Source organism: Nannospalax galili, unplaced genomic scaffold (assembly GCF_000622305.1).
Source record: "Nannospalax galili isolate Female #2095 unplaced genomic scaffold, S.galili_v1.0 scaffold95, whole genome shotgun sequence".
Classification (NCBI taxonomy): Eukaryota; Metazoa; Chordata; class Mammalia; order Rodentia; family Spalacidae; genus Nannospalax; species Nannospalax galili.
In genome coordinates this window covers 1,886,607-1,911,264 of record NW_008342393.1, presented here as the reverse complement: position 1 = coordinate 1,911,264, position 24,658 = coordinate 1,886,607, and the positions used below count along the sequence as shown (strand labels likewise).

General features: G+C 48.1%; 1 protein-coding gene across 1 annotated transcript in view; it reads left to right on the top strand.

Annotated features, from left to right (window-relative positions):
- The window catches only part of Map3k14 (mitogen-activated protein kinase kinase kinase 14), a 49,553-nt gene that overhangs the window by 21,179 nt on the left and 3,716 nt on the right, over positions 1-24,658 (top strand). Inside the window, exons 2-14 of the mRNA XM_008838245.2 lie at positions 2,665-2,940; positions 4,049-4,118; positions 5,801-6,008; positions 6,114-6,728; positions 7,887-8,024; positions 14,468-14,597; positions 14,825-14,956; positions 15,478-15,582; positions 19,469-19,632; positions 20,052-20,202; positions 22,338-22,670; positions 22,820-22,926; positions 23,486-23,630. Of these exons, the coding sequence (XP_008836467.1) occupies positions 2,685-2,940; positions 4,049-4,118; positions 5,801-6,008; positions 6,114-6,728; positions 7,887-8,024; positions 14,468-14,597; positions 14,825-14,956; positions 15,478-15,582; positions 19,469-19,632; positions 20,052-20,202; positions 22,338-22,670; positions 22,820-22,926; positions 23,486-23,630 (2,554 nt within the window). The 5' untranslated portion in view covers positions 2,665-2,684. The remainder of the gene's footprint in view (positions 1-2,664; positions 2,941-4,048; positions 4,119-5,800; positions 6,009-6,113; positions 6,729-7,886; positions 8,025-14,467; positions 14,598-14,824; positions 14,957-15,477; positions 15,583-19,468; positions 19,633-20,051; positions 20,203-22,337; positions 22,671-22,819; positions 22,927-23,485; positions 23,631-24,658) is intronic.

The window sequence follows — 24,658 nt, the reverse complement described above, 5'->3', positions numbered from 1 at the left end:
TACTAAGATGCAACAATGTGCAGGGTCCCCTCTACTCAGGAGCCTTCCAGCCATGGAAGATCATGCTTTTCCTCATGCTCACCTGTGACCCAGGAAATTTGAGTGGGCATCCAGCCTGAAGAGCCTGGGGTCTGCATCCTGCCCCTGCTCTGCCATGGTGGGCAGAGTGACCTTGGGCAGTGATCCACTTAGGTAGACTTCAGGTTCTTCACAGGCAAATAAGGAGATTAAAGTAACTGTAAACTCCCTGTAAGCACCCCTACTTCTGTTAGGTTTGGGGAGTTTTTTTGGGTTTTAAGATTGCATTTTTCCCTAGTTAAAAGAGTGAGAAGGGGGGCTGGAGAGATGGCTCAGCAGTTAAGAGCACTGACTGCTCTTGCAGAGGACCCAGGTTCAATTCCCAACACCCACATCGCAGCTACAAACAGTCCTTAACTCCAGTTCCAGGGGAATCTGAAACTCTCTTCTGACTTGTGCAGCATTGCACGACACAGGTGCACTCACATACATGTGTGCAATACACTCATACACATAAAATAAAAATAACAATTAAAAAAAGACTGAGATGGATAGGGTTGAGTCTGTTCTCAGCAGTCGTAGGGTTAGGGGAGGTGTGTGGGGGATGAAAAGTCATTACAAGAACAACCTACTCCTTCCTAGAGGCCTTTTGTCCAACTGGAAGTCAGAGCACCCCTTAAGCAACAAATTGTCCATTCTAGCCTCCAGAAACAGAAATCCCTGCTGGAGGCTGGAGCTGCTGATTTCAGAGCTAGCAGGTACTTGAAGGCAGAGATGCAAAGAACAGAGTCCAACAAGCCCCACCCCACCTTCCAGCTGAGCTGACTCAGCCTTTCATAGCCATTGGCATGAAGGTGAGTGAGGCAGACTCAGTAGGAAGAAGCTTGAGCCTAGTATTCTCATCTTCCCCCATCTCATTTAATCTCCAGGCTTGACTGGGCAAAAGGCCAGGGGCCTTAGAAGTTTCGCTTCATTTGGTCTGCATTTCTGTTCCAAGAGCAAATAGGCGTGACCCAGGTTTAATGGGGTTACAGAAGGGAAGACTTCATCTGTGAGTAACAGTTTTAAGACTGACCTGCCTTTCCAGAGCAATTATTAAAGCTCTGGCTACATTTGGTACCTTGTCTAAAGCAAGTCACACCCTGCTTTTTAAAAAGTCCCTGTCTTGGATGGAGGGACACACATCCAACATGCTGAAGGTCCTGAGTTCAATCCACAGCATCACAGAAACAAAGTCTTTGTCTTTAAAAAGTGTTCCAAATGCCAGCGATCTCAGGCTGCTTCTGTTTCTCTCATGACGATTCTGGAGTCTGTGCTGTTGGTATAGATTGACAGCAGTGTGTGGCTGCTCTCTCTTCAGCTTCCTTGGGAAGCACAGGGCTGATCCAGATGGACCCCAGAGAGAGTTGGTGTCACATCTTTGTGCTTAGATTTCTAGAGGTGCTGGTTAATGTTGAGTCTTCAGTACAAATGCTGCTAACATTGCCGGAAAGAAAATACCTAGAAGTTTTCAGCAAACGAGTTTGGATGTTTGAGGAGGAAACATTTCTGAGCCTTCTAGAGAGCCACAAAACAGTGCGTCGTGGGAAAGGAGCCAAATGCTGAGTGCCATTTGTAGGCTAAGTAGTAGGCTTTGTAGCATATATGTGTATATATGTGTGTGTGTGTGTGTGTGTGTGTGTGTACGTGTACGTATATGCTTACACACTTCATGACAGCATTTCCATCAACAATGCACTGCATGTGCCACTGACCCTGTAAGACTGTGTCACCTAATGATGTCCTAATACACTCGTGATACTGACACAATGCTAAAATCTCCTAATGACACATTTCTCAGAATGTATCACCATCATTAGGTGATATATGGCTATGCATGTATCTACCTACCCATGTTAAGAACAACAAAGCAAAACCTTTTCTCCATTAGAGAGGAACTGCCGTGGGCAGTGTAGACACGTCCTCTATAAAGGAAGGTGTACATGGAGGATGAGGGACACACCACTGTCCTGGTGGGGAAAGTTTTCCAAACAACAGAAGAGGCTGAGCCATTGTAAAGTCAAGAAAAGACCAGTTCTGTGTGTCATTTCTGGCTGGAGGGAGAAGGCTGGAGTCTTTTTTTTGTTGTTGTTATTTTCATTTATTCTTTGATAATTTCATACATGTGAATATATGTTTTGATCATATTCACTCCCGTGACTCTCTTTAATCCCCCTCCCCCTCCCATGAAATGAACCCCTTCTTCCTGATGAGTCCTCCTCCTACTTTCGTGCGTGCGTGCGTGTGTGTGTGTGTGTGTGTGTGTGTGTTGCATGAGCTTGAGTGGGGGGTTATTTATGGGACCACGGGCAATTTACTAGTGGCTACATCACTGAAGAAAATGTCTCCCATCCCCCTGAAGGCCCAGCAGAAGAGTCCATTTCTACTGCAGTGCCAGCAGGCCAGGAGTCCCACAGATGGCCTATGTATAGATGTTGCATAGTTGGCTTCTGTACCACTCAGGGTGTTTCAGAGATGACACATGGCACGTGACATAAAGAGCCAGGGACCTTTAACCATTAGTATTTCTCCTCCAACCCAATCCTTATCTGTGCCCCACCACATGGTTTGGGATTTGAAGTGACCTGCTCTTGTCTGGCCCCTCAGGATGAGCACGAGCCTGGGAGATGGCAGTGATGGAAGTGGCCTGCCCAGGCGCCCCTTGCTCAGCTGTTGGGCAGCAGAAAGAGCTCACCAAAGCCAAGGAGAAGACACCATCACTAGGAAAGAAGCAGAGCTGCATCTACAAACTTGAGGCTGTGGAGAAGAGCCCTGTGTTCTGTGGGAAGTGGGAGGTCCTGAATGACGTGATTACCAAAGGCACAGCGAAGGAAGGTTCTGAGGGCGGGCCTTCCGCAATCTCCATCATTGCCCAGGCTGAATGTAAGGGCCTGGGATTGCTGTGGGCACAGGGGGAGGTGAATGGGCCTGCAGGTGTGTGTCTGCATGAGGGAGACCAGCCTTGGAGTCCCCTGTGGACAAGAGAGGTCAGAGTAATCTATATAAGATGCTCACCGAATACAGTTGTATATCCCAGACTATATAAGTGGGAGCTATAAAAATGCCAAGATGGACCATGGGGAACATGGCAAATGGAGGCTGTGCCATTGTCAAAGCAAAGAAAGAGGCAAGAATGCTTAAGGACTCCACAGGAACATCAGGCTGGCCCTTTACCTTCTGTTGTGACATTGACCAACAGCATCTGGAGAGGCCCAGATAGGAAAGGCCATGTCTCCTAGAAAGCCCCACTGGGGCCTACAGGCCCTTCATTGCCCCTCTGCCAGTTGCCCCACACCCCAAAATAAGCACCCTGCTCTTGGGCCTGCTGGGCCAATCTTTGGGCAGCCAGCCTCAGCAGGGCGAGGCCAAGCCTGGCTCTTTCCACTTTTGTTCCTGATGCCTCAAGAAGACAGGTATTGATGGCTGCCTGGAAGACAGGTGCTCCCAGAAGGGCTGGGAAGCACCAGAGTCCTCCTCTGTCCCCAGGACCACCCTCCAGCTCAGGTATCTCGGGCTAGAACCTGGAGAACCTGATAGCTCATGACACAGTGGCATTCCCCCCATCCCTTCCTGGGTCCACATCCTCTGCTTTGCCCCCCCAGCATTCTGGTTGACTTTTAGGAGATGAGAAAACAATTAAAACAAGGTAGATACACAAAGACATTTAGGCATAAATATATAGTCACTTATGTTTATCAAAGGGTCACTATGTGCCCTGTGATATGTGGACTATTCTAAAAGTATTCTTGTGAGGCAAGCGGGCTCCCTGTGATCCCTATCTTAAGGATAGCCCCCTCTGTTCTTGACTAGTAAGCCGGGGAGAGGGTGACCCTGAGTGAGAGACAAGGTGGTGACTGGGAGATAAGCTACCAGGCAGAGGAGTCTGACAGGGAAAGATTGGCCCATGGGAAAGATTAGCTCTCTGCTAAATGCTGAATTCTTCAGCTTTCTCTTCCTCCTGCTAATCTGACCCCTTTTCCTTGAATTAAAGGTGAGAATAGCCAAGAGTTCAGCCCTACCTTTTCAGAGCGCATTTTCATCGCAGGATCGCAGCAGTACAGGTAAGAAGGCAAGCTGGAGCGGGAAGTAGGGATCTGACACAATGCCCATCCTCCAGCTGCCTGCCGAGACCGCTCCCACCAGGCCCTGGCTCCCTGCTTAAGCACCTGGGTTCTGCTCCTGGCAGCCGCCCAGCTTTCCTGGCCCGGCTACTCTCTCAGCCAAGTCAGCTTTTCAGAAGCTGCCCCTGGCTCCTGTCAACTGGACATTTTATTTTTATTCTCCTCCGAGTCCTTGATACACCTGTTTTCCCATCATCAGGAAGGGTGCCGGGAACAACAGCTACTTGTCACTGGTATGTAGCCATGAGGGCAGGCCAGAGGGACCATTCTCATTGTCCCATGGTGAAGAACCCTGAAGGGCCTTATTCAGAGCCTGGCCCAAGGAAGGGAGCTAGGGCCAGGCCAAGTCTGTCCTCAGGCTCCCCTTCCCCAAAGATGAGTTTTAGTCTCTGAGAGTCTATCCTAGACACAGGTCCCTCTTCCCACCAGGCAGACTTTGATCGTTCTTATTTGGAAACTACTGGTGAAAAAAGGTATGGGTCAGGCCGTCCTGCTTATGGTTTGGGAAATTCCTTATTGTTGCCTTAGGTACCTTTTGGCCCAGAGAAGGGTGTTTCTGATGAACTCTATTCTTTTGGCTGCCTAAGAGAAGCCTGCAAACTCCCAGCATCCCAAGAACCTTTGTGGAGGTAGAAAGCGATGCAAAGGGACTGTGGCTGAGACTGTGGTCAACCCCCAAGCCATTTCACAGTAGCCCTTTCAAAACCTCCTGGAACTTTTAATACCTGTCAGGGTTAGGAGCCTGGCAGAACCTTGGTGGTAGCACCAGCCAGAAAGGGGATCTATTTGGCAGCTCCCCATGTTCCCATGGCAACTAGGTAGCTCCGAGAGCCACTAAGGGTGGAGGTGACAAACCCACTCTGACCCATCCAAGCTGAGGATACATACCCCAAGAGTGGCCCCTCCATGCCACTTTGCTCAGGGAGCAACAAGAGAACTGTGGTTCTGCCACCCCCTGGAGAAAAGCTGAGGGAGAGGGTCTACCCAAGCCCATGGTAACAGGCATAGTCTATGGGCAGCCTGCCAAAGAACCAAACACTAAGGCTTTTTTTTGGTCTTTTTGAGACAGGGTCTCCCTATAAGCCCAGCTGGCCTGGAACTTGCTATGTAGACCAAGCTGGCCTTGAGCACAGAGATCCGCCTGCCTCTGCCTCCCGAGTGCTGAGACTAAAGGCACACACCACCATGCTCAGCCCTACTAAGCCTTTTTAAATGACCTGTTTTCATTTAAGCCTCATCTCCACCCCACATGGCAGAAAATACTATACTCATTTCATAAATGAGAGAACTTGAGATCCTTAGGGTTTAGGAACTTGCCCACAGCACGCAGGTATAGAGGTACCATGTAATGACATTTTGATCAACAATAGGCACATCCATGATAGTTGTACCTTAGGATCATATTGCCTAGTGGCATGCAGTTGTCTGTTTCTGTTAGTATACTCAAACGCTGACATAAATTCAGCTATCACTGCGTTTCTCACATGCATTTGCTGTCATTAAGCAACGCATGACTAGAATGACAAAGCTAGAGCCTGCCTGAGTCCTCATACAGTTATCTGAACTGTTCTGTCTTCCTGCTTTTGTGTGCTCAAAATGTGGATATGCCCCTTTTTTGACAGTCAGTCTGAGAGTCTTGATCAAATCCCCAACAATGTGGCCCATGCAACTGAGGGCAAAATGGCCCAAGTGTGCCGGAAGGGAAAGCGTCGCAGCAAAGCCCGGAAGAAACGGAAGAAGAAGTCCAAGTCCCTGGCCCAGGCAGGAGTGGCCTTAGCCAAACCCCTGCCCAGAACCCCTGAGCAAGAGAGCTGCACGGTCCCAATACAGGTGAGACCCTCTACACACTACCCAGGCCCAGCTCGTGGGGTATTTAGAATGGGGCTTGTCCCTTGGCCCTGACAGTGTATCCTGACACCTGTGTTTTCCCTGCAGGAAGATGAGTCTCCATTAGGCAACCTCTATGCCAGAAATGTTCCCCAGTTCACTAAGCCTCTGAAAGAACCAGGCTTTAGTCACCTCTGCTTTAAGAAACGAGGAGAGGGCCTGCGGCCAGCGCTGCCTCGACCGGAACTCCACAAACTGATCAGCCCCTTGCAGTGTCTAAACCATGTGTGGAAACTCCACCACCCCCAGGACATAGGCCCCCTGCCCCATTCCACTCACCCTTTCCCCTATAGCGGACTGCCCCATCCTTTCCCATTCCACCCTCTCAAACCCTGGAAACCCCATCCTCTGGAATCTTTCCTTGACAAACTAGCTGGCGTAAGTAGCCAGCAGCCCCTCCCTGGCCCACACCTGAGCAAGCTGGCCTTTGGAAACAGTCAGAAGCCCCTGAGCAGCTCACATCTGGAATCTAGCTACCCATCTCGTGATGTCCATGAGAAGTTTCCTGTGGAGGAATACTTGGTACATGCACTACAAGGGAGTGTGAGCTCAGGCCAGGCACATGGCCTGGCCAGCCTGGCTAAGACTTGGTCAGCAGGCAGCTCTAAGCCCCAGAGACTCAGCCCTGAAACTGAGGACAACGAGGGAGTCTTGCTTACAGAGGTAACTAACCCCTTAAACTCCTGTACACATACCTATACCACCACCTCCCAGGCCAGGAGCCACAGATGGGGTTCTGGGTGGGGCCTGCTATTGGAAGTATCACTCTGTACAGCAGACTCTGGGGGATGTCCATCACCAGCAGAGACATTCATGTCTATGGCAACAAATCAAGTTGCTCATTAGGGATTGTGTCAGGCAGCTAGCTATTACTATGATAAAATGCAAAATAAAGAAAAAAACTTGAAGAAAAGTTTATTTGGACTGATAGTTTCAGAGGTTTTGGCCCGATGGGCTTTTGATCCTGTTGCCTTGCATAGTATGTTATGGCTAAGGACCTAGTGGAGGAGACTTCATCACAGTTGGAAAGAAGGGAGATAGAGAAAGGGAAGGGGACGTTTCCTGTGTGCTCTTGAAGAGTACACCCCTAATGGCCTACCTCCTCCCAGTAGGCCCTGCCCCTCAAAGGTTCCGCCCTCTTCTGTAGCCACAGGTGATGACTGAGCCTTCTGCCTATGGGCTTTTCTGGGACACAGTCCACACTACTACAAGGATGAAGTGCAGTCCTTTCTCCCTACAGCCTCTCTGGCTGTCTCTGTTTTTAGCTCTTCCAACTGGTTTCCTTATCATTGAATTATGTGTATTGTATAAAAACATACTGGAAACAGCGGGGTGCTGCCCAGCCTCTGACCCTCCCCTCACTTTTCCTTTAGTTCTCTGCATGGGTGACTTTGGAATTGATCATACTCTGCTTTACTTTCTGGGTTTAGTCCGTGCACTTTGAACATTGCCCTTGCCCCTGCCCTTCTTCATGGTTCTGTCTTCTACCTTCTAGTTGCTGGGTTACATTTTTGTATTACCAAGGTTGTTGGCAGTTGTTTCTGTCCCACAATCATATACCTGGGAGGTTTTCATCACAGGGCTCATCCAGCCCTGCCCTCGTGGCAGCCTCTAAAGATCACCTTTGCCTTCTTATTCCTCTCAGCCCCTTTTGGTCCTGTTCTCAGAAGACCTTAGGCCTGGTGGTGTCTTTGCTTATGACTATTCAGCCTCAGCAGTCCTGGTAAAGGTCCCTGGTTCAAGAGCTTCCTTGCTGTAGCCCTTCATCCTTCTGCTCCCCTGGCCACTGAAACCAACCCCTCTCTCTCCTGCCCACCCTAGAAACTCAAGCCAGTGGATTATGAGTACCGAGAAGAGGTCCATTGGGTGACACACCAGCCACGTTTGGGCAGAGGCTCCTTCGGTGAGGTCCACAGAATGAAGGACAAGCAGACAGGCTTCCAGTGTGCTGTCAAAAAGGTATGCCAAGCCAGTCATAGTGGTGCATGCCTTTACTCCCAGCGCTTGGGAGGCAGAGGCAGGCAGATCTTTGTGAGATTGAGGTCAGCCTGGTCTATATAGTGGGTTTCAGGCCAGCTGGGGCTACAGGGGGACCCTGTCTCAAAGTTTGCCGAAAATGGCCCTGGACTGGGCTCACACCCAAATTCCAAGCACTTGGGAGGCGAAGGCAAGAGGATTCCATGAATTTGAGGCCAGCATGGACTACAAAGTGAGACTCTATCTCAAAAAACCATTTTAAAAAAAGGTACACAGTAGGTGGGACAACACCATAGGGCTGAAAGGGAAGCCATGCAGAGGCTGCTGCGTTCACCCCAGCTGTCTTTCAAGGACAGTCATGATCATCCAGGACTGCCTTGGTAGCAGAGGCTGGCAGTGCTAGCAGCCCTGGGTCAGCTGGAGCTGGAAGGGAACAGCCTGTCACATGGCCTGGCCTACTTGTTGCCCTTGGTATGCGAATCTGTGAGAGACAGTGCATGAGCATACACCTCCAGGTCTGAATACAGCCTGGGCCACTACAGACGCCAGGGCCTGTAGGGGCAAGTCCAGACCTGGATAGATGGTTGGGTTCTCCGGAAATTCATGCTGCGAGAAAACCCTTAAGCCATATAGTAGAGCCACCCATTTCTGGCTCAGAAGGTGTATAGAACAGTAACAATCACCTGTCAGATGCGTCTTAAGAAGAAGCCAAACACTGGGAATTAAATCTTGACTCCTGTTGGCCAGGTGCAATGTGGTCCTGTGAGGCAGGCAGGACAGCCTGAGGAAACATGGCTCAGCAAGATTAAGGAGCTGGCCTAGTGGCCAGAATGAGAGGAAGGAAAAGGAGACTGGTCCCAAGGTCTCGATGAATGGCAGAAAGCTCAGGTCACCTCTCCTACCTCTCATCTGCCCTGTGGCCTGCCCAAGACCACCCAGGTAGGCCTAGAACTGATCCTCCTGCCACAGCACCCTGTCCAGTCCAGGTGGGAGCAGCAGCTGCAGAGCCATGCTTCTCGATAGTATCAGCCCTGCTCCCTTCAGGAGCTGTTCTCAGACCCTGATTGGAAGTCCCCTCTCTTCTCTTGGGAGCCAGCTTGTCCCTGGCCCATACGGTAGGGTGGAATAAGCCATGTTTCAATTGGCTAATATCAGAGGCACCCTTTTCCCCAAAAAGAGACGAAGTAGTCAGACCAGATAGGCCCAGCACCCTCAGGCCCTATGTGGAATGGCCCCGCCACTGCTGTCATGGCCATCCATTTGGGAATGAGGTACCAGCCAGGGTGTTGAATAAGCCTGATTTTCCAGGTTTGTACTTGGGCCAGGCTGTGGTAGATCAAAAATTTGAACCTCAGAGTGGTGGGATAAGAGAAAGAACAGTCTGTAGGTTTTACCTCAAATTTCACACAGACTGTGGAATGAGCAAGTGCCACCCTCTCCAGCCCTCACGCACACACACACTGAGTTCTTGCCAGCATGGATGCCAAGGCCACGTGCCTGACCTCCTCAGCTGCAGTTCCCCTCCCCAGGCCACCCGAGAAGGCTCAGCTGTCCTTTCTGAGAGGCGGCAGGAGGGGGTGAGAGAGTGTGAAGTGTCCTAGAGACGGATGCCCAGTGCTGGGAGCTTAGTCACCAGGCTTCTCAGCTGTTTCTCTGCTAAAGTCCTCCGAGTCCCAGGCAACAAGGTAAACAACCCAAATACATTTCTCATGTCCTGCACTCAGGGCAGTCTCAGGAACACTCCAGGAGCAAGGCCTGGACTTCCCAGCCTGTCCACACTCAGAGCTCCCACCTCCTTCCCACTAGGAGCGCCCAGTGGGGATGACTTAGAGGCAGCCCACACAGCTGGTAGTAGGCCAAACAGCCCAACCTTTCTCTTAATGGAAGGGGTTAGGCATTCAGTTTGTAGGATTTTCGTCAGGAAAACCATATGAGAAACAATTCTTTGCTCTGGGGAATGTAGCTCTTTGTAGAGCACTCGCCTAGCAAGCATTAGACCCTGGGTTCAAATCCTGACACCACAAGAAAAGTTCCCTGATAAAGGGATAGGTAGTAGGGACAGGAGAAGTAGCCTAGGGCTCAGAGGTCAGACTGCCCATGTCCCTCTAATGTTCCTGGGGATGAGCCCAGGCAGGAGATGTTACATGATGTCAGCACTCTGTTGTTTTTCCTTCTAGAACATCCATGGTCTTAGGTCACACATTAATTGGCCACAAATCCAGGTCTTAATGCAGATTTTTTAAATCTTTGATCTTTTTTCATTTAAATAAAAATTGTATTACATTTATTTGTGTACATATATGGACACACCCATCAGTGCAGTATGTGGAGGTCAGAAAACAACTTTTGCTAATCGTGTATCCTGCCATGTGGGTCCCAGGGAGCAAACTTGGGTCTGCTGAGCCACCTCACTGACCCCTCCTTGATCCTTTCATTGCAAACAAAGGCTCACTCAAATGATACCAAACAAAGCAAAATTTTTTTCTGTTCCCAAATCTCATTCTCAGAGGAAAATACCATTTGTTGTAAATCTTGTTGGACTTTTTATATATGAACTTGGTTATCTCTTTTATGATCTAGAAATTACTCTACACAGACTTTTCCCCCATGGAATATGTCTCCTAGACAGAGTTTCTCCTTGGTATACACAGAACTCTCATGCTTTTTAGCAGCCAATGTGTAAGGTCTTCTCCAGTCAGAGGGAAGATTTATAGGATCTTTGAATTCCTAGAACGTGATCTGAAAGTTGAGTGTGTGTGGCCATAGACACAGTTTAGAGGAAGGACCATATCACTTAGCAGAATCTCAAAGGAGAATTGCAGTCTGCCACAATGAGAGTGAAGAACTGTTTGTTTTAAGACGTCTGGCTCAACCATGGAATTCTGGGAGCCTCCCTTTGGCTCAGTCACAAATCTGGAATAGCGTGGCCTTGGCCAGGTCAAACCAGCTGTCATGGAGCACCTGCTGTGCGACACTGTACAGAGGCTGGGGACAGAGATGTGGAATCCATTCCATGTTGGTGACCTAAAGGAACTGGAGTCCTAAAGATTTGTTTACTTATTTCATGTATGTGAGTGTGGCATGGTACACATGTGGAGGTCAGAAGACAATTTTGAGAGTCCGTTCTTTCCTTCCACCTTGTTTTGAGGCAGAATGCACTGTGTGTCTGTGTGTGTGTCTGTGTGTGTGTCTGTTTGTCTGTCTGTGTCTGTCTGTCTGTCTGTTGGGGCAGGGGGTGTTGGAATTCAAACCCAGGCCCAGTTGATCCTCCTATTTCTGCTTCCCTTCTCACTCTAGGAGTGCTGGGATTACAGATATGCATTGGCTTTCTATGTGGATTCCAGGGATCAAACTGCATTTAAACAGATACAGGCTTTTATGTGGTTTGCAGGTGAAGCAGCTAGAATCAAGGAAGGACAGTCTGAAAGGAGATGAGGAAATGGGGGACCAGCTAATCCTCAGACGTCTTTGTCCTCCATCCTATGTTAGTCACTTTGGCAGTTTTTACTTCTGGAATCCTTAGAAGAGCTTGTATCCCACTTACTGACAGATTAACTTAAGTGTACTGAAGGAAGCAAGCAGGGTTTCAGGGATGGAAAAGCAGTCATCAGGGCAGCGAAGTGGAGGGAAGTGGCTTCTGCACTCAGAATGCAGATTGCTGTCTGCACTTCTCCCTGGAGATGCTGGTTCCTGGGAGAAATGGCCAGGAGTATAGGCTAAGCCTAGAAAGCTCTTCTAGCAGAATGGCAGCTGGCAGCTCTGGGGACAGGCTTCCTCAACCCAAATCCTGTCTGTGACACTGTTCTCAGTGACTTTAGGCAAGTTCCTTGTGCCTCTGCCTCTGCTTCCTCATCCGTGAAATGGGAATGCTGACCCACCCCTCACAGGATGCTGTAAGATGTGAAGAACTAACGCTGAACAGCGACTGGCATATGTCAGTCGGCCATAAATGCTACTTCCTGTTCCCATTCCCCATCACAGTCCAGCACCAACACTTTAGCATGAGAATGCTGAAATCCAGAGTGGAAAGGTGGTCACATGCTGTCTGGCCTGCACTGGGAGGTTGTGGGGAGCAGGGAGGAAGGGCTTTCTCTATCTGACTCCATAGGACAGACCTTCGCCTTGCCTCAGGCTCACCTGGACTACTAAATCACCTCGTTATTTGAAGTTTCCCACCCATCAGTTTTGGAAATGATTTAGCTGGAACCCTCAGGGACTCAAATTCTAGCAGAGGGTCCCACATCAGCCTGCTTCACCAGCCTTAGTATCTTACTCAGATCCTCATGGTACCCAGTCCCGATTTTAGAGAATGCCATTTGACAGGTACCACTTACTAATATTTTTTGTTGTATTTCCATTTATTAAATGGTTAGGTATATGCTAAAACTTAGCCATTTGAAAAACAAGTCATATAAGTTGAAAGAAAAAAAGGTTTTTGTTTGTTGAGACAGACTCTCACTGTGTTGCCCAGGCTGGCCTAAAACTTACTGACCTCAAACTCGTGAACCACCACACCCACACCCAGCTTCCTTCCATTCCTAACCAAGTTACAGTTGGGATGGTGGGCCTTGTTGGGCATTCTACAGTTTCTCAAACCTCAAAATCAGATTGAGCAATACCACCTTCATTTCCTGTTCCACATTCCACTGCCCAAAGTATTCTTTGTCACAACCACCTCCAAAGCCCTCACTTTCTAAAGATGTATATCAGCAGAAGGAATGTGGTCCAGTGTGGAACCTGGGCCATTTCAAACAAGTAGCCCCTCACAAATGGTGAACATTCCTGTTTCCTTCAGTTTCCTGTGGCACCCTTCTGAATTCTCTGTGGAACCCTGGGGTGCCTCATCTCACATTTCGGGAGTAGTTAGTTTAATGATGCTTGCTAGTAAAAGTCCTGTAGGTGAGTTGGTCTCAGTCAAGTTCAGTGGCCTTTTAGAGGAAGAACTGATCAAAAGTCAAAGTTCATATGATTAACCAAATTAGATATTCTTTAAGTAACCAGAAGAGAGGCATTTTCCACTGACAGGCAAAAATCCAAACCCCCTCATCTGCAGAGCCGTTTGCCAAATCAGCAAGTCTCCAAACAAAGCCCTGGGCCTGACACATCTCCAGGCCTGACTGGTACCACTGTCGCCCCCTGGCGTTGCCCCTCCAGAGAACCATCAGCAGCCAGCAAGTAGAAGTATTTAGTAAGCTACTGCTCTCCCTTGTGTAGGCAGGAGAAAGTGGGGAACCATCTCTTCCTAAGTGGCCACTAGTCACTGAGCATGGAGCTAGATCCCATCTCGCTGAATCTTCACACTGCCCTGGAGCGGCAGCCAGTGTCCCCGCTGTTCACATGTGGAAATGGCTGATGGGAAACCAGCAGCCTTTTTATGAATGGCCCAGCCAGGTTCTAAGCACAAGGTGGCTGTATCCAAGGCCTGCTGCTTCCCGCCATTCCTAGCTGCTGGTCGCCACAGAAAGTGGATGACCAAAGATTTCAAGTCCATGGCAGGAGTGGCATTGGCCAACCCCTCCCCAGAAGCCTTCTATGTACCCAGATGCCAGGGAAATACCTAAAGAATAACAATAATATAAATATATGTCTGAGGATAGTTTAGTCTTCTGAGAAATAAACAATTGGGGCTGGAGAGATTGTTTGATAGATAGAATGCTTGTTGCACAAGCTTGAGGACTGGCGTTTGGGTCCTCAGAACCCACATAAAAGCTGGGCAGTCATGGCAGCTACCTATAATTCCAGCACTCTGGAGGCAGAGACAGAAGTTCCCTGGGCAAGCTGGCTAGCTAGAATTAACTCCAGGTTCAACATAAGGCCTTACCTCAACAAGTAACGTGAAGAGCCGTTGAGGTAAACAGCCAGTGTCAACTTCAGCCTTCACCTGTACACACACGTATATATACATGCACCACATACATAGACATGCAAAATAACCCCCCAAAGACATAATAAAATTGCTACAAGGGTTGCTGAGGATCCAGAGGCACCTGACATAGTCAGGCATGGTGGCACTCACCTATTATCCCAGCACTTGTGATTCTGAGGCAGGATTGCAAGTTCAAGGCCAACCCAAGCTACATAATGAGTCCCTGACTCAGGAAAAAAAAAAAAAAAAAGATTTAGGAAGGCCCCATGTCCTAAAGATTTTCCAGATAGTTAAACTAGGGGAAAGAATGTGTGTTTGGCTGATTGAGGGTGGGCAGCATGCCAGAGGCCGGATAAGGAATATACTTTTCTGTGGCTATTTTTACACAGTTAGTCTTGTGGAACTTGTGTCTGACAGCAAGGGCTTAAGCATGGGTACACAGTTTAGACCCACTTAGGAGCATCAGCAGCCTCTGCGGGTGGAATATCAAGAGTCCCAACATGATGCAGATACCAACCTGCCCACTTCACCTGGACTCAAGCTCCTGTGGGTCTTTCAGGTGCGGGTCGAAGTGTTTCGGGCAGAGGAACTGATGGCCTGTGCTGGACTGACCTCACCCCGAATTGTACCTCTCTATGGAGCTGTGAGAGAAGGTCTATGGATCAACATCTTCATGGAGCTGCTAGAAGGTAAGGAGACAGGTCCTGATTTTGTTGGGTTTTTTTCCCTCTCAAAATTCAAGGCCAGGAGTTACTCCAAGTCTTGCCCAGATTGACCTTGGCCTCTAATCAATCCGCATGTAACCTCTTAGCCCTGTGACGTCCTGCTTCCCATACTACCTGCCCTTTGCTCTTGCTCTTGGCTTGCGTGGAAGCCTGGGAAAGCCCCACATAAAAACTGTCTGTTGACTTTGTAGGTGGCTCACTAGGCCAGCTCATAAAGCAAAAGGGCTGTCTGCCAGAAGACCGGGCCCTTTACTACCTTGGCCAGGCCCTGGAGGGGCTAGAATATCTCCATATACGAAGGATTCTGCATGGTGATGTCAAAGGTGAGAACTGGTCCCCATTGTCATCTCAACCAGCTCTTCCCCATCCCTTCCTTTCTGATTTCCTCCTGGTTCTGGGCCTGCCTGGTTGTGTCCAGTGGCAGTGCCTGAGTCAGCTGACAGGGCTGTGCCTGTGCCTTGTGGGTGGGGAGTGATATTCTCCAGGCCTCAGCCTGACACTGGAGTTTCCAGGGTTGGTGCCCATACAAAACTGAAGATCAAGCCTCCTACCCACTGATGACCCCTGGGAGAGGGTGGGGCAGCAGAGCAGAGTGGTGGTGTCCCCAGGAGTAGACCCTGCTCATCCCCACCCCTGGGGATCCTGCCTGTTGCCTGCCTCTAACCTGAACTAATACCCCTCCCTTCTTCCATGACTAACGGAACTAATCAGAAACAGCTGCTGCCATGTAGTTTTGGCCAGAAAGTTACCTCACTGGAGGCCAAGCCAAACTCAGCCAGGGTGGGCTTGTGACTGAAGTGACTCACCTGTTCTCCTTCCTCCCTTTGCTGGGTGCTGCCTGCAGCTGACAATGTGCTCCTGTCCAGCGATGGGAGCCGAGCAGCCCTCTGTGACTTTGGCCATGCCTTGTGCCTGCAACCAGATGGCCTAGGGAAATCCTTACTCACAGGTGAGGCCCCAGTCTGCACCTCACAATCACAATAGCCAATGGCCTTCCCTAAGTATTGGCCTTGCACTTCCCTGCTCTCCATATGGGAATAAAGAGTATGGTTACTTTATGTCTCCCAGTAGAATTCAACCCCACAGCCGTCAGGGGTATTGCAGGGCTCTTGTGTATAAATGCAGTAGTGAATGTCAGATGCTCCTTGACAGTTCTACCTTACACAGAAAGGCTAAAGAACCTGCCATAGGTTCTATAACTGGTGGAATGTGTTTTTTTTTAATATTTTTATTTATGTGGATGTGTGTGTCTCTGAGTGTCATGTGTGTGTAAATACCCACAGAAGCCAGGAGAGGGTGTTGGATCCCCTGGAACTGGAGTTACAGATGCTTGTTAGCAAACATGTAGGTGCTGGGAACCAAACCAGAGTCCTCTGCAAGAGCAGCCAGTGCTCTTAACCACTGAGCCATCTCTCCAGCCCCTGAAATGCATATTTTTAACTTCCTGTTTTGTGTTTGATTTGTTGTTGTGTTGTTGTTAATAACTATAGTGTACATAGTTAAATGTTGATTCTGTATGTGAGAGAAAACACGCCATATTTAGTCTTGTTTCCCCAATTACATTCTCTTGTTCCCTCTCCTCTATCTTCAAACCTCCTGTTTTCATAATCTCCCTTCTACCTTTGTATTACACACACACACACACACACACACACACACATTTATTTATTTATATTTAAATCAGATTCTAGGGCTGGGAATATACCTCATTTGGTAGAGTGTTTGTCTGGCATGCGTTGAAGCCTTGGGTTCAGATCCCAACATACCTATAATTATCCCAGGTGGAGGCAGGAGTATCAAAAGTTCAAGGTCATCCTAGCTAGTGTCAAGTTCTAAGCCAGCTTAGGTTACATGAGATCCTGTCTTTGAAAAACAAAATCTAGGAGGTTGGAGAGATGACTCAGCAGTTAAGAGCACTGACTGCTCTTGCAGAGGACCCGGATTTGGTTCCCAGGACCCACATGGTGGCTAACAACTGTCCACAACAGGGGATTTGACGTCTTCTGATCTCTGTGAGCATTGCACAGCATGGGTGCATTTGTATAGGTGCAGGCAATACACTCATACACATAAAATAAAAATAATAAATACTTTTTTAAAACAAATCTAGATTCTGCATATGAAGAAAATGTATAAACGTGGTTTTTGTCTTTCTGAGTCTAGCTTATTTTAACATGATGATCTCCAGTTTCATCCATTTTCCTGCCAGTGACATAATTTCTTCTTTAAGGCTTAATAAAATTCCATTGTGTATATATACCATATTTTCTTTACCCATTCATCAGTTGATAGACATCTAGGCTAATTCCATGTCTTGTCAATTATGAATAGTTCAGTGCATCACACCCTGCCTTCTAATTGTTAGAATAATTCATTCCCATTGTAAAATATTTGCCATAAAAAGGGGGGTGGGGAGTCTCCTTTATTCCTCTTGCCCAAAGAAATAATCACACATAAGTTACAGAATTCTATGAACTTTTTTCCCGTGCCTCATTAAGACCATTTTCATTCAGTTTTGTGCCCTGCCTTTTTCATTTAGAGCATTCAACATAAAATGGGTCTATTTTGACCAAAGGAAAAATATCTGTTAGAATAATCTATTAGACGCTCCATATCCCTAATCTAAAAGTATCCAAAACTGCAGCTTTTTGAGGCAGCAGTTAAAACTAAGACACACTAAAGCTGTATAAAGTTACCTTTAGGCTATGTGTATATGGCTGATATCACATGTCAGTATTCTACACAGACTTCGGTCTCCTCTCTAAGCTATCCCATTGTATATTAGAAATACTCCTAAATTAAAAAAAAAAATGAAATCCAGAATACTTATACTCTTGCATTTTGGATAGGGACTCTCAGGCTGCTCAACACCATTTGTTACAGGACTGTGTGGATGATTCTGAAGGTGTAAGTTGAACTTGGACATCTGACATCTACCTTGAATTTACTTTAGTGGTTCTTTTTGATAATTCATTATAAAATAATATCCTTTTAATATCCTTTTTGTAGAATACAGAAAAAAATTAAAGTTCGAAGTACCAATATAAAAAACACTGTTAAGCTGAACATGGTGGTGCACGCCTTTAATCTCAGCACTTGGGAGACAATGGGAGGCAGAGACAGGCAAATCTCTGTGAGTTCAAGGCCAGCCTGATCTCCTTCGTGAGTTCCAGACCAACCAGGGCTACACAATGAGACTCTTATCTTTAAAAAGAAGTGTTAGCCAAGCCTGATTGCACAGGCCTGTAATCCTAGCTACTTGAGAGCCTAAGGCAGGAGGATTGCAAGTTCAAGGCCAGCCTGGGCAACTTAGTGACACCCTGTCTGAAAATAAAGAAAGAAAAGAAGGCTGGGCTGTGTGCTCAGTGGAAAGTTATTTGCCTAGGTAGTTCACCTGGGGGGAGGAGTTAACATCTGCCTCATTATATATGTTAGCTATTGTTTGCCTGCTTAATAATTACATACAGATTTTAATTTGATACATACAGATTTTCTGTTTTGATGGCTGGAGATATGACTCAGCAGTTAAGAGCACTTGCTGCTCTTGCAGAGAACCCAGGTTTGGTTCCCAGCACTTACATGGTGGCTCACAATCATTTGTACCTCTAGTTCCAGGGGATCTATACCCTCCTCTGGCCTCTGAGGGCATCCTGCACTCACATGGTACACATACATACATGTAGGAAAATACTCATACACACAAAAACAAGGGGCTAGAAAGATGACTTCGTGGTTAAAAGTACTGGTTGCTCTTACAGAGGACACAGGTTCAGTTTCAGCACATACATGGCAGCTAACAACCATTTGTAACTCCAGTTCCAGAGGATGCAGCTCCCTCTTCTGGCCTCCATGGGAATTGCATGCTACGGGTAAACTTGCATACATAAAAGCAAAACGTTCATACACATAAAATGAAAATAACTAAATCAAAAAAAAATTTTTTTAATCCTGGTGTGGTGGCACATGCCTTTAATCTCAATGCTGGAGAGGCAGTGGGAGGCAGAAGCAGGCTGATCTCTTTGAGCTCCAGGCTAGCCTGTTCTACATAGTGAGTTCCAGAACAGCTAGGGCAACAGGGAGACTGTCTCAAAAACAAAACAGAATTCTATTTTTGTTTGTGGAGTTTTGTTTATTATATTTTTTTACTTACTATTGTGTATCTATGTGCTATTGCTGTGACATTCCTAAACTGTTACCTGAGAAATAAAACCAAGATGGACATCATAATGGCTCACGCCTGTAATCCCAGCACTTAGGAGGCTGAAGTAGGAAGATTGCTGTGTGTTTAAGACCTGCCTGGGCTACAGATGAGACTCAGAAAAAAACAAACAAAAAAATGGGTTGATGAGATGGCTCAGCAGGTAAAGGTATTTGCTGCAAGTCTAATGACCTGAGTTCGAGCCCCAGAACCCATGTAAAGGTGGAAGGAGAGAACCAGCTCTACAAAGTTGTTCTTTGAACTCCACCATGGCACATATTCACACATGTACACATGCCCATATACACAGGATAATAATTTTTTAAACATTTTAAATTTATTTTTTTATGTGCATGAGTGTAGTGCCTACATGTAGGTAAGTGCACCCATGTCATACAGTGCCCACAGAGGACAGAAGAGGCTGTCGGATTCCCTGGAACTAGAGTTACCGACCGTTGTTAGCTGCCATATGGGTGCTGGGAATCAAACCTGGGTCTTCTACAAGAACAGTCAGTGTTCTTAACTGCTGAGCCGTCTCTCCAGCCCCAATAAATTTTAATTTAAAGTGCATTACCTTGTGTACTTCAGAAAGTTTATGGAGTGAGCACCGAGTTCATAGGTAATGTTTCTCTCTCAGGTGACTACATCCCTGGCACAGAAACACACATGGCCCCAGAAGTGGTGATGGGGAAGCCCTGTGATGCCAAGGTGGACATCTGGAGCAGCTGCTGCATGATGCTCCACATGCTCAATGGCTGCCATCCCTGGACTCAGTACTTCCGAGGCCCACTCTGCCTCAAGGTCAGTGATGCCTCAAACCAGTGAGGGGAGGCCCCCAGGGCCATGGACTCAAGATCAGGCTTGTAAAGGTCTGTTTTGCTACTCTTCCATGGCAGATGTGAGCAGGGGGCCCTCTTCAGAACAGGACACGACAGAACTCTCTTCTGCCTGTCCACTGGGCCATTTCCACTAGCCTCCTAGCCTCCTGTCCAATTGGGCCTAGAGGATATGGGTATCATGGGGCTCTGCCTTGGTCTGTTTGGATCTTTGTTTTCCTTTTCTAAGCAGAGTCTCTGCCCTAGCTATAACCCAGTCCTACCTTCTTATAGTAGACCCCCAGCCTAGAGTGGGGGAAGGGGTTGGCCAAGAGTAAGGACAGAAGGATGGATTCTGGGAAAAAAGGAGGAAGCGGGCCTTGCATGTGGTCTTTTGGTCCTCAGATTGCCAGTGAACCTCCACCTGTACGGGAGATTCCACCCTCCTGTGCACCCCTCACAGCCCAAGCCATCCAAGAGGGGCTCAGGAAAGAGCCTATCCACCGAGCATCTGCCATGGAGCTCCGAGGGAAGGTGAGCCAGGCACTGCAGCAAGGTAAGAGCCTTGTCTGCCTAGGCAGACAACCATGAGCAAAGGGAAGAGCAGAACAGGAGGTGGTCAAGAATAAGGCACTTGGCCTCTTAGAGCCCTCTCCATCTGAAGTATGAGGATGATCCAGCTTTGGGGTACAGGGCAGGTTGAGGTGATTGAGTGTGCTAGAGCAGAGGCCATGCTTGAGAGATGGAAGAGGAGGGACTGCGACATTGAAAGGTGAATCAGAATGGAGAACAAGCCACCCACTCAACTGTATAGAACCAGCAAGTTGGTAGCAGCCAGGGCTGCTGGGGCTGTGGGGCAGCAGGTTGCCTGGGCCCTGCGAAGGGTACAGGGACAAGGCTGCAGCCATGCTTGAGGGCACCTGGTAGTACTCAGACAGACCTTGGCACACCTGGACCCAGCCCTTCCACTCATAGTGACTACAGCCTTGTTGGTTAGAGTGTACTTGGGAGTGATCAAGGGTCCCTCCTGGGAGAGCAGAGACAGGGATGGGAATGGGTTACCACCCAGCACTTAACAGCCACTCAGGAATTGATCCAAAAGCTGTAGGTGGTGGTGCCAGATGAAAACCCACAGGAGGCCTGGAGCATAAGAACTCTATTGTAAACTTAAAAATCAATAAATAGCTAGGCATGGTGGCTCACGCCATTAATCCCAGCAGAGGCAGGCAGATCTCTGTGAGATCACGGCCAGTCTGGTCTACATAGTGAGTTCCAGACCAGCTGGGGCTACAGGGAGACCCTGTCTCAAAAGCAACAACAACAAAGTCAATAAATAAAGCAACACATTTTAAGCTGGGTGTGGTGGCTCCTGCCTGTAATCCAAGCATTTAGGAGGCCAAGGCAAAAGTATTGCTGTAAATTCTGGGCCTGGGCTATAGAGTGAGACATTTTCTAAAAATAATAAAAGGGACTAGGTATAGTTGTGCACACCTTTACCCTAGTACTCAGGAGGCAGAGGGGTAGATTTCTTGTGAGTTCAAGACCAACCTGGCCTACATAGTAAGTTCCTGGCCTGCCAAGGCTACATAGTTAAACCCTGTCATCTTTTTTTTTTTTTTTTTTTTTTAATTTTTTAAAGCTGGAGTTAAGGGACTGGAGAGATGGCTCAGTGGTTAAGAGCACTGGCTGCTCTTGTAGAGGACCTGGATTCTGTTTCCAGAATCCACATAGCAGCTAACAACTGTCTGTAACTCCAGTTCCAGGGGAATCTAACACCTTTTTCTGATCTCTGCAGGCATTGCGTGACACCAGTGCACTTAACACACACACAAACAATATACTCATACACATAAAAAATAAAAATAAGAGTTTTTAAATAAGGATGGAGTTAGATTAAAATTGACACGTGGGTTGAGGCATGAGAGTGCTGTGTGTTTGTGGTCACAGCACTTGGGAGACTAAGATAGGATCCTCAACCTTGAGGCCAGTCTGGGCTACATAAGCAAGATCCTCTCTCCAAAGAAAAGAAAAAAGAAAAGAAAAGAAGGGGAGGGGAGGGGAAGGGAAGGGAAGAGAAAAGAAAAGAAAACCATGGATTAGAATGTCAGAAAGTAGGAAGAGGAACAACAGCAGTTAAATGAATGAAAGGGAAATAAATGGAAGAGACCTTGCTTGCCCTCACAGCAGGCTGTAGTCACAATGGTAGGGATACCCCCAAGGCTAAATAAACTGTCTCACCCCAGAGAAATGACGAGGTCTAGGGATAGAGCTGAGAAGAATAATGGGCCAGAGAGGCCACTTGACCTGGACCTCTGAGTCATGTTGCTCTGAGGGTGTTTTTCTTTGTTTCTGTCCCAGCTAGGCAGGCACTCTACCACTCAGCTACATCCTCAGCACCCTCACAGCCACTTTTAATGCTTTCTTTACTCCCAGAGTTCTCTGGAGCTTGGGGATTTGGTTCTGATACCTAGAAGGAAAATGGAATAGATACAAAAATATAGTCCTGTTTTAATGGGACTATCTTTTGAAGAGCCTCTTCTGCAGATCACAGTGCCATCTCCCAGGAACATCCCCAGCAGTTTCCCTCTGCTTGACCCTAACCCTTCTCCAGCCCAGAGAGGCCATTCCTTCCTAGGACAGTATCTGAATGCCTATGTTTCCACCTCACCTTGGATGCCTTCTCTCTTACAGTGGGAGGCCTGAAAAGCCCTTGGAAGGGCGAATACAAAGAACCGAGACCTCCACCCCCAGACCAAGCCACTTGCCACCAGACCCTGCATGCCCCACCAAGGGAGCACTCACCAGCCAAGGACAGCACAGATGGGTCCCCTAAACCTCAGCCTCCTCTACTGCCAGAACCTCCAGAACAGAACAAGGCCCCAGCCCTGAACCTGAGCAAAGAAGAGTCTGGCATGTGGGAACCCCTGCCTCTGTCCTCACTGGACCTGACCCCTGTCAAGAGCCCCAGCTCCCCAGAGCGGAGGGCAACCTTCCCAGAGCTGGAACTACAGCAGCTGGAGATAGGTAGGGCACCCAGCTGTGACCTCCCACTGAGGTCTGGTTCTTCCAAGCCCTTCCTTGGCAGGCCAGCTCCTGCGGGCTGTGGAGGAAGAACCCTGGTAACATGGCATCTCAGCCAGCCCTTCACAGCTATCTTGCACTCTTCCCCACAGAACTGTTTCTCAACAGCCTGTCCCAGCCTTTTTCTCTGGAGGAACAGGAACAGATTCTCTCATGCCTCAGCATTGACAGCCTCTCACTGTCAGATGACAGTGAAAAGGTAAGTTGGTGACCAGGTGGCTTTGTGTCGGTCTGGGGCAAGGGTGTGGTATGAATGGTGGGCAGAGGAAGGGTGATGAGAGCACCTCTTATTTCTTTATTTTTATTGTGTGTATGAGTGTTTTGACTGCATGTATGTAAGTGCACCATGTGCATACAATGCTCAAGGAGGCCAGGAGAGGATGTCAGATCCCCTGGAACTAGAGTTAAGGATGGTTGTGGGTGCTGGGAACTGAACGAGGGTCCTCTGCAAGAGCAGCCAGTGCTCTTAACCTCTGAGCCATCTCTCCAGCCCGAGGACCCCTTATTTCTTAGAGGGGTCCTCACTAGGATGCTGGTTCCCTGAAGTGAGTTAGTACATCTTTAGCACACCTGTGAAGTCAGGAAAGGTTTTAGCTACTAGAGAGAGTGACGGGCAGGTTTGATCCCCTATGGAACTACACCTTCCCCTCCTAGCCTAGGGCAAGCAGCTCCTAACCCCAAAGGAGATCCAAGGAAGCTAAGGCCAGTGACAACTCCCTGACCATGGGGCTGAGTCTGTGCCCAACTTTTGTGTTCAGAACCCATCAAAGGCCTCTCAGAGCTCAAGAGACACCCTGAGTTCCGGCGTACACTCATGGAACAGCCAGGCCGAGGCACGGAGCTCCAGCTGCAACATGGTGCTGGCCCGGGGTCGGCCCACTGACACCCCAAGCTACTTCAATGGTACGATTACTTGTCCCCCTGCTTGCCAGCCCATGCCTGCCTGGGACTGGGGAGGGCAGAGAGTGCATGGCCTCCCCCTCATCACGGAGGGATGGAGAGGAAGGCACCTGCTACCTAGAACCTCACAACCCTGGCTGGAAAGTTGGGAGCAGAGCAAAAGCCCTGATCATCCACAAGCTTTTCCTGATGAAGCAATGGAGAACACTAGAGAACTGTTGTGTCCTGTCCCCTCCCTTACCCCACCCCCATTGACCCCAGAACATCCACAGCATGGGGAGGAGAACAGCCTCTTCCAGGCTAAAGCCAAAACCTGAATAACTAAACACCTTCTGAGAGGGAGGAAAGGAACAGGACCTGAGAGCAATTTAATCAAGAGGTGGGCAGCAAGGTTGTTGACTCCTCCCCTGGGATTTGAAGTCAGATGAAAAAGACAACAGAGAAATTCCTTAGTGTTCAAGCTTGGTTGCTTAGTTATGTTATTTTCCTAAAAGGAGGGCTTTATCATCTCATAGGTGCCCAGCTCTCCCCAAGGCCAGTATAACTCACTGTGTCAAGGCCTGATGGCCCAGTCAGAGGCTACTGTAGCTCAGGGACATTCTAAGTTGCTTACAGTCTAATTTAAGAGTGTTTAAGAGAATGGAAGGAAAAGTCACTGTTTGAAGCATGACGAGCTTGCTTCCCGTCTGAACCAAAATTGGGATGACATGACTCAAAGGAACTAATGTTCAGAATTCATGAGAAATGACAGGGTAAGGTTGGGGTGGCATTTAAGTAAAACGTTTACTGAGTCAAGATGAGTAGCCTAACTTGTCCTTTAGGTCTTTAGATTTTCTCTCTTCTGGAATCTTGAATTTTCTGGAATTGGCCTGTTATTTACAAAATACTTAATCATATCCAAAGTTGACATAAAGCGACCACAGGGGCTTGAATAGTAGCTCAGTGGTGGAGTGCCTGCCTGACATCCTTGAAGCTCTGCCAGGGGAAAAAAAAGCAGAAAAATCTTCCATCTCTATTAATAGATACCTGTA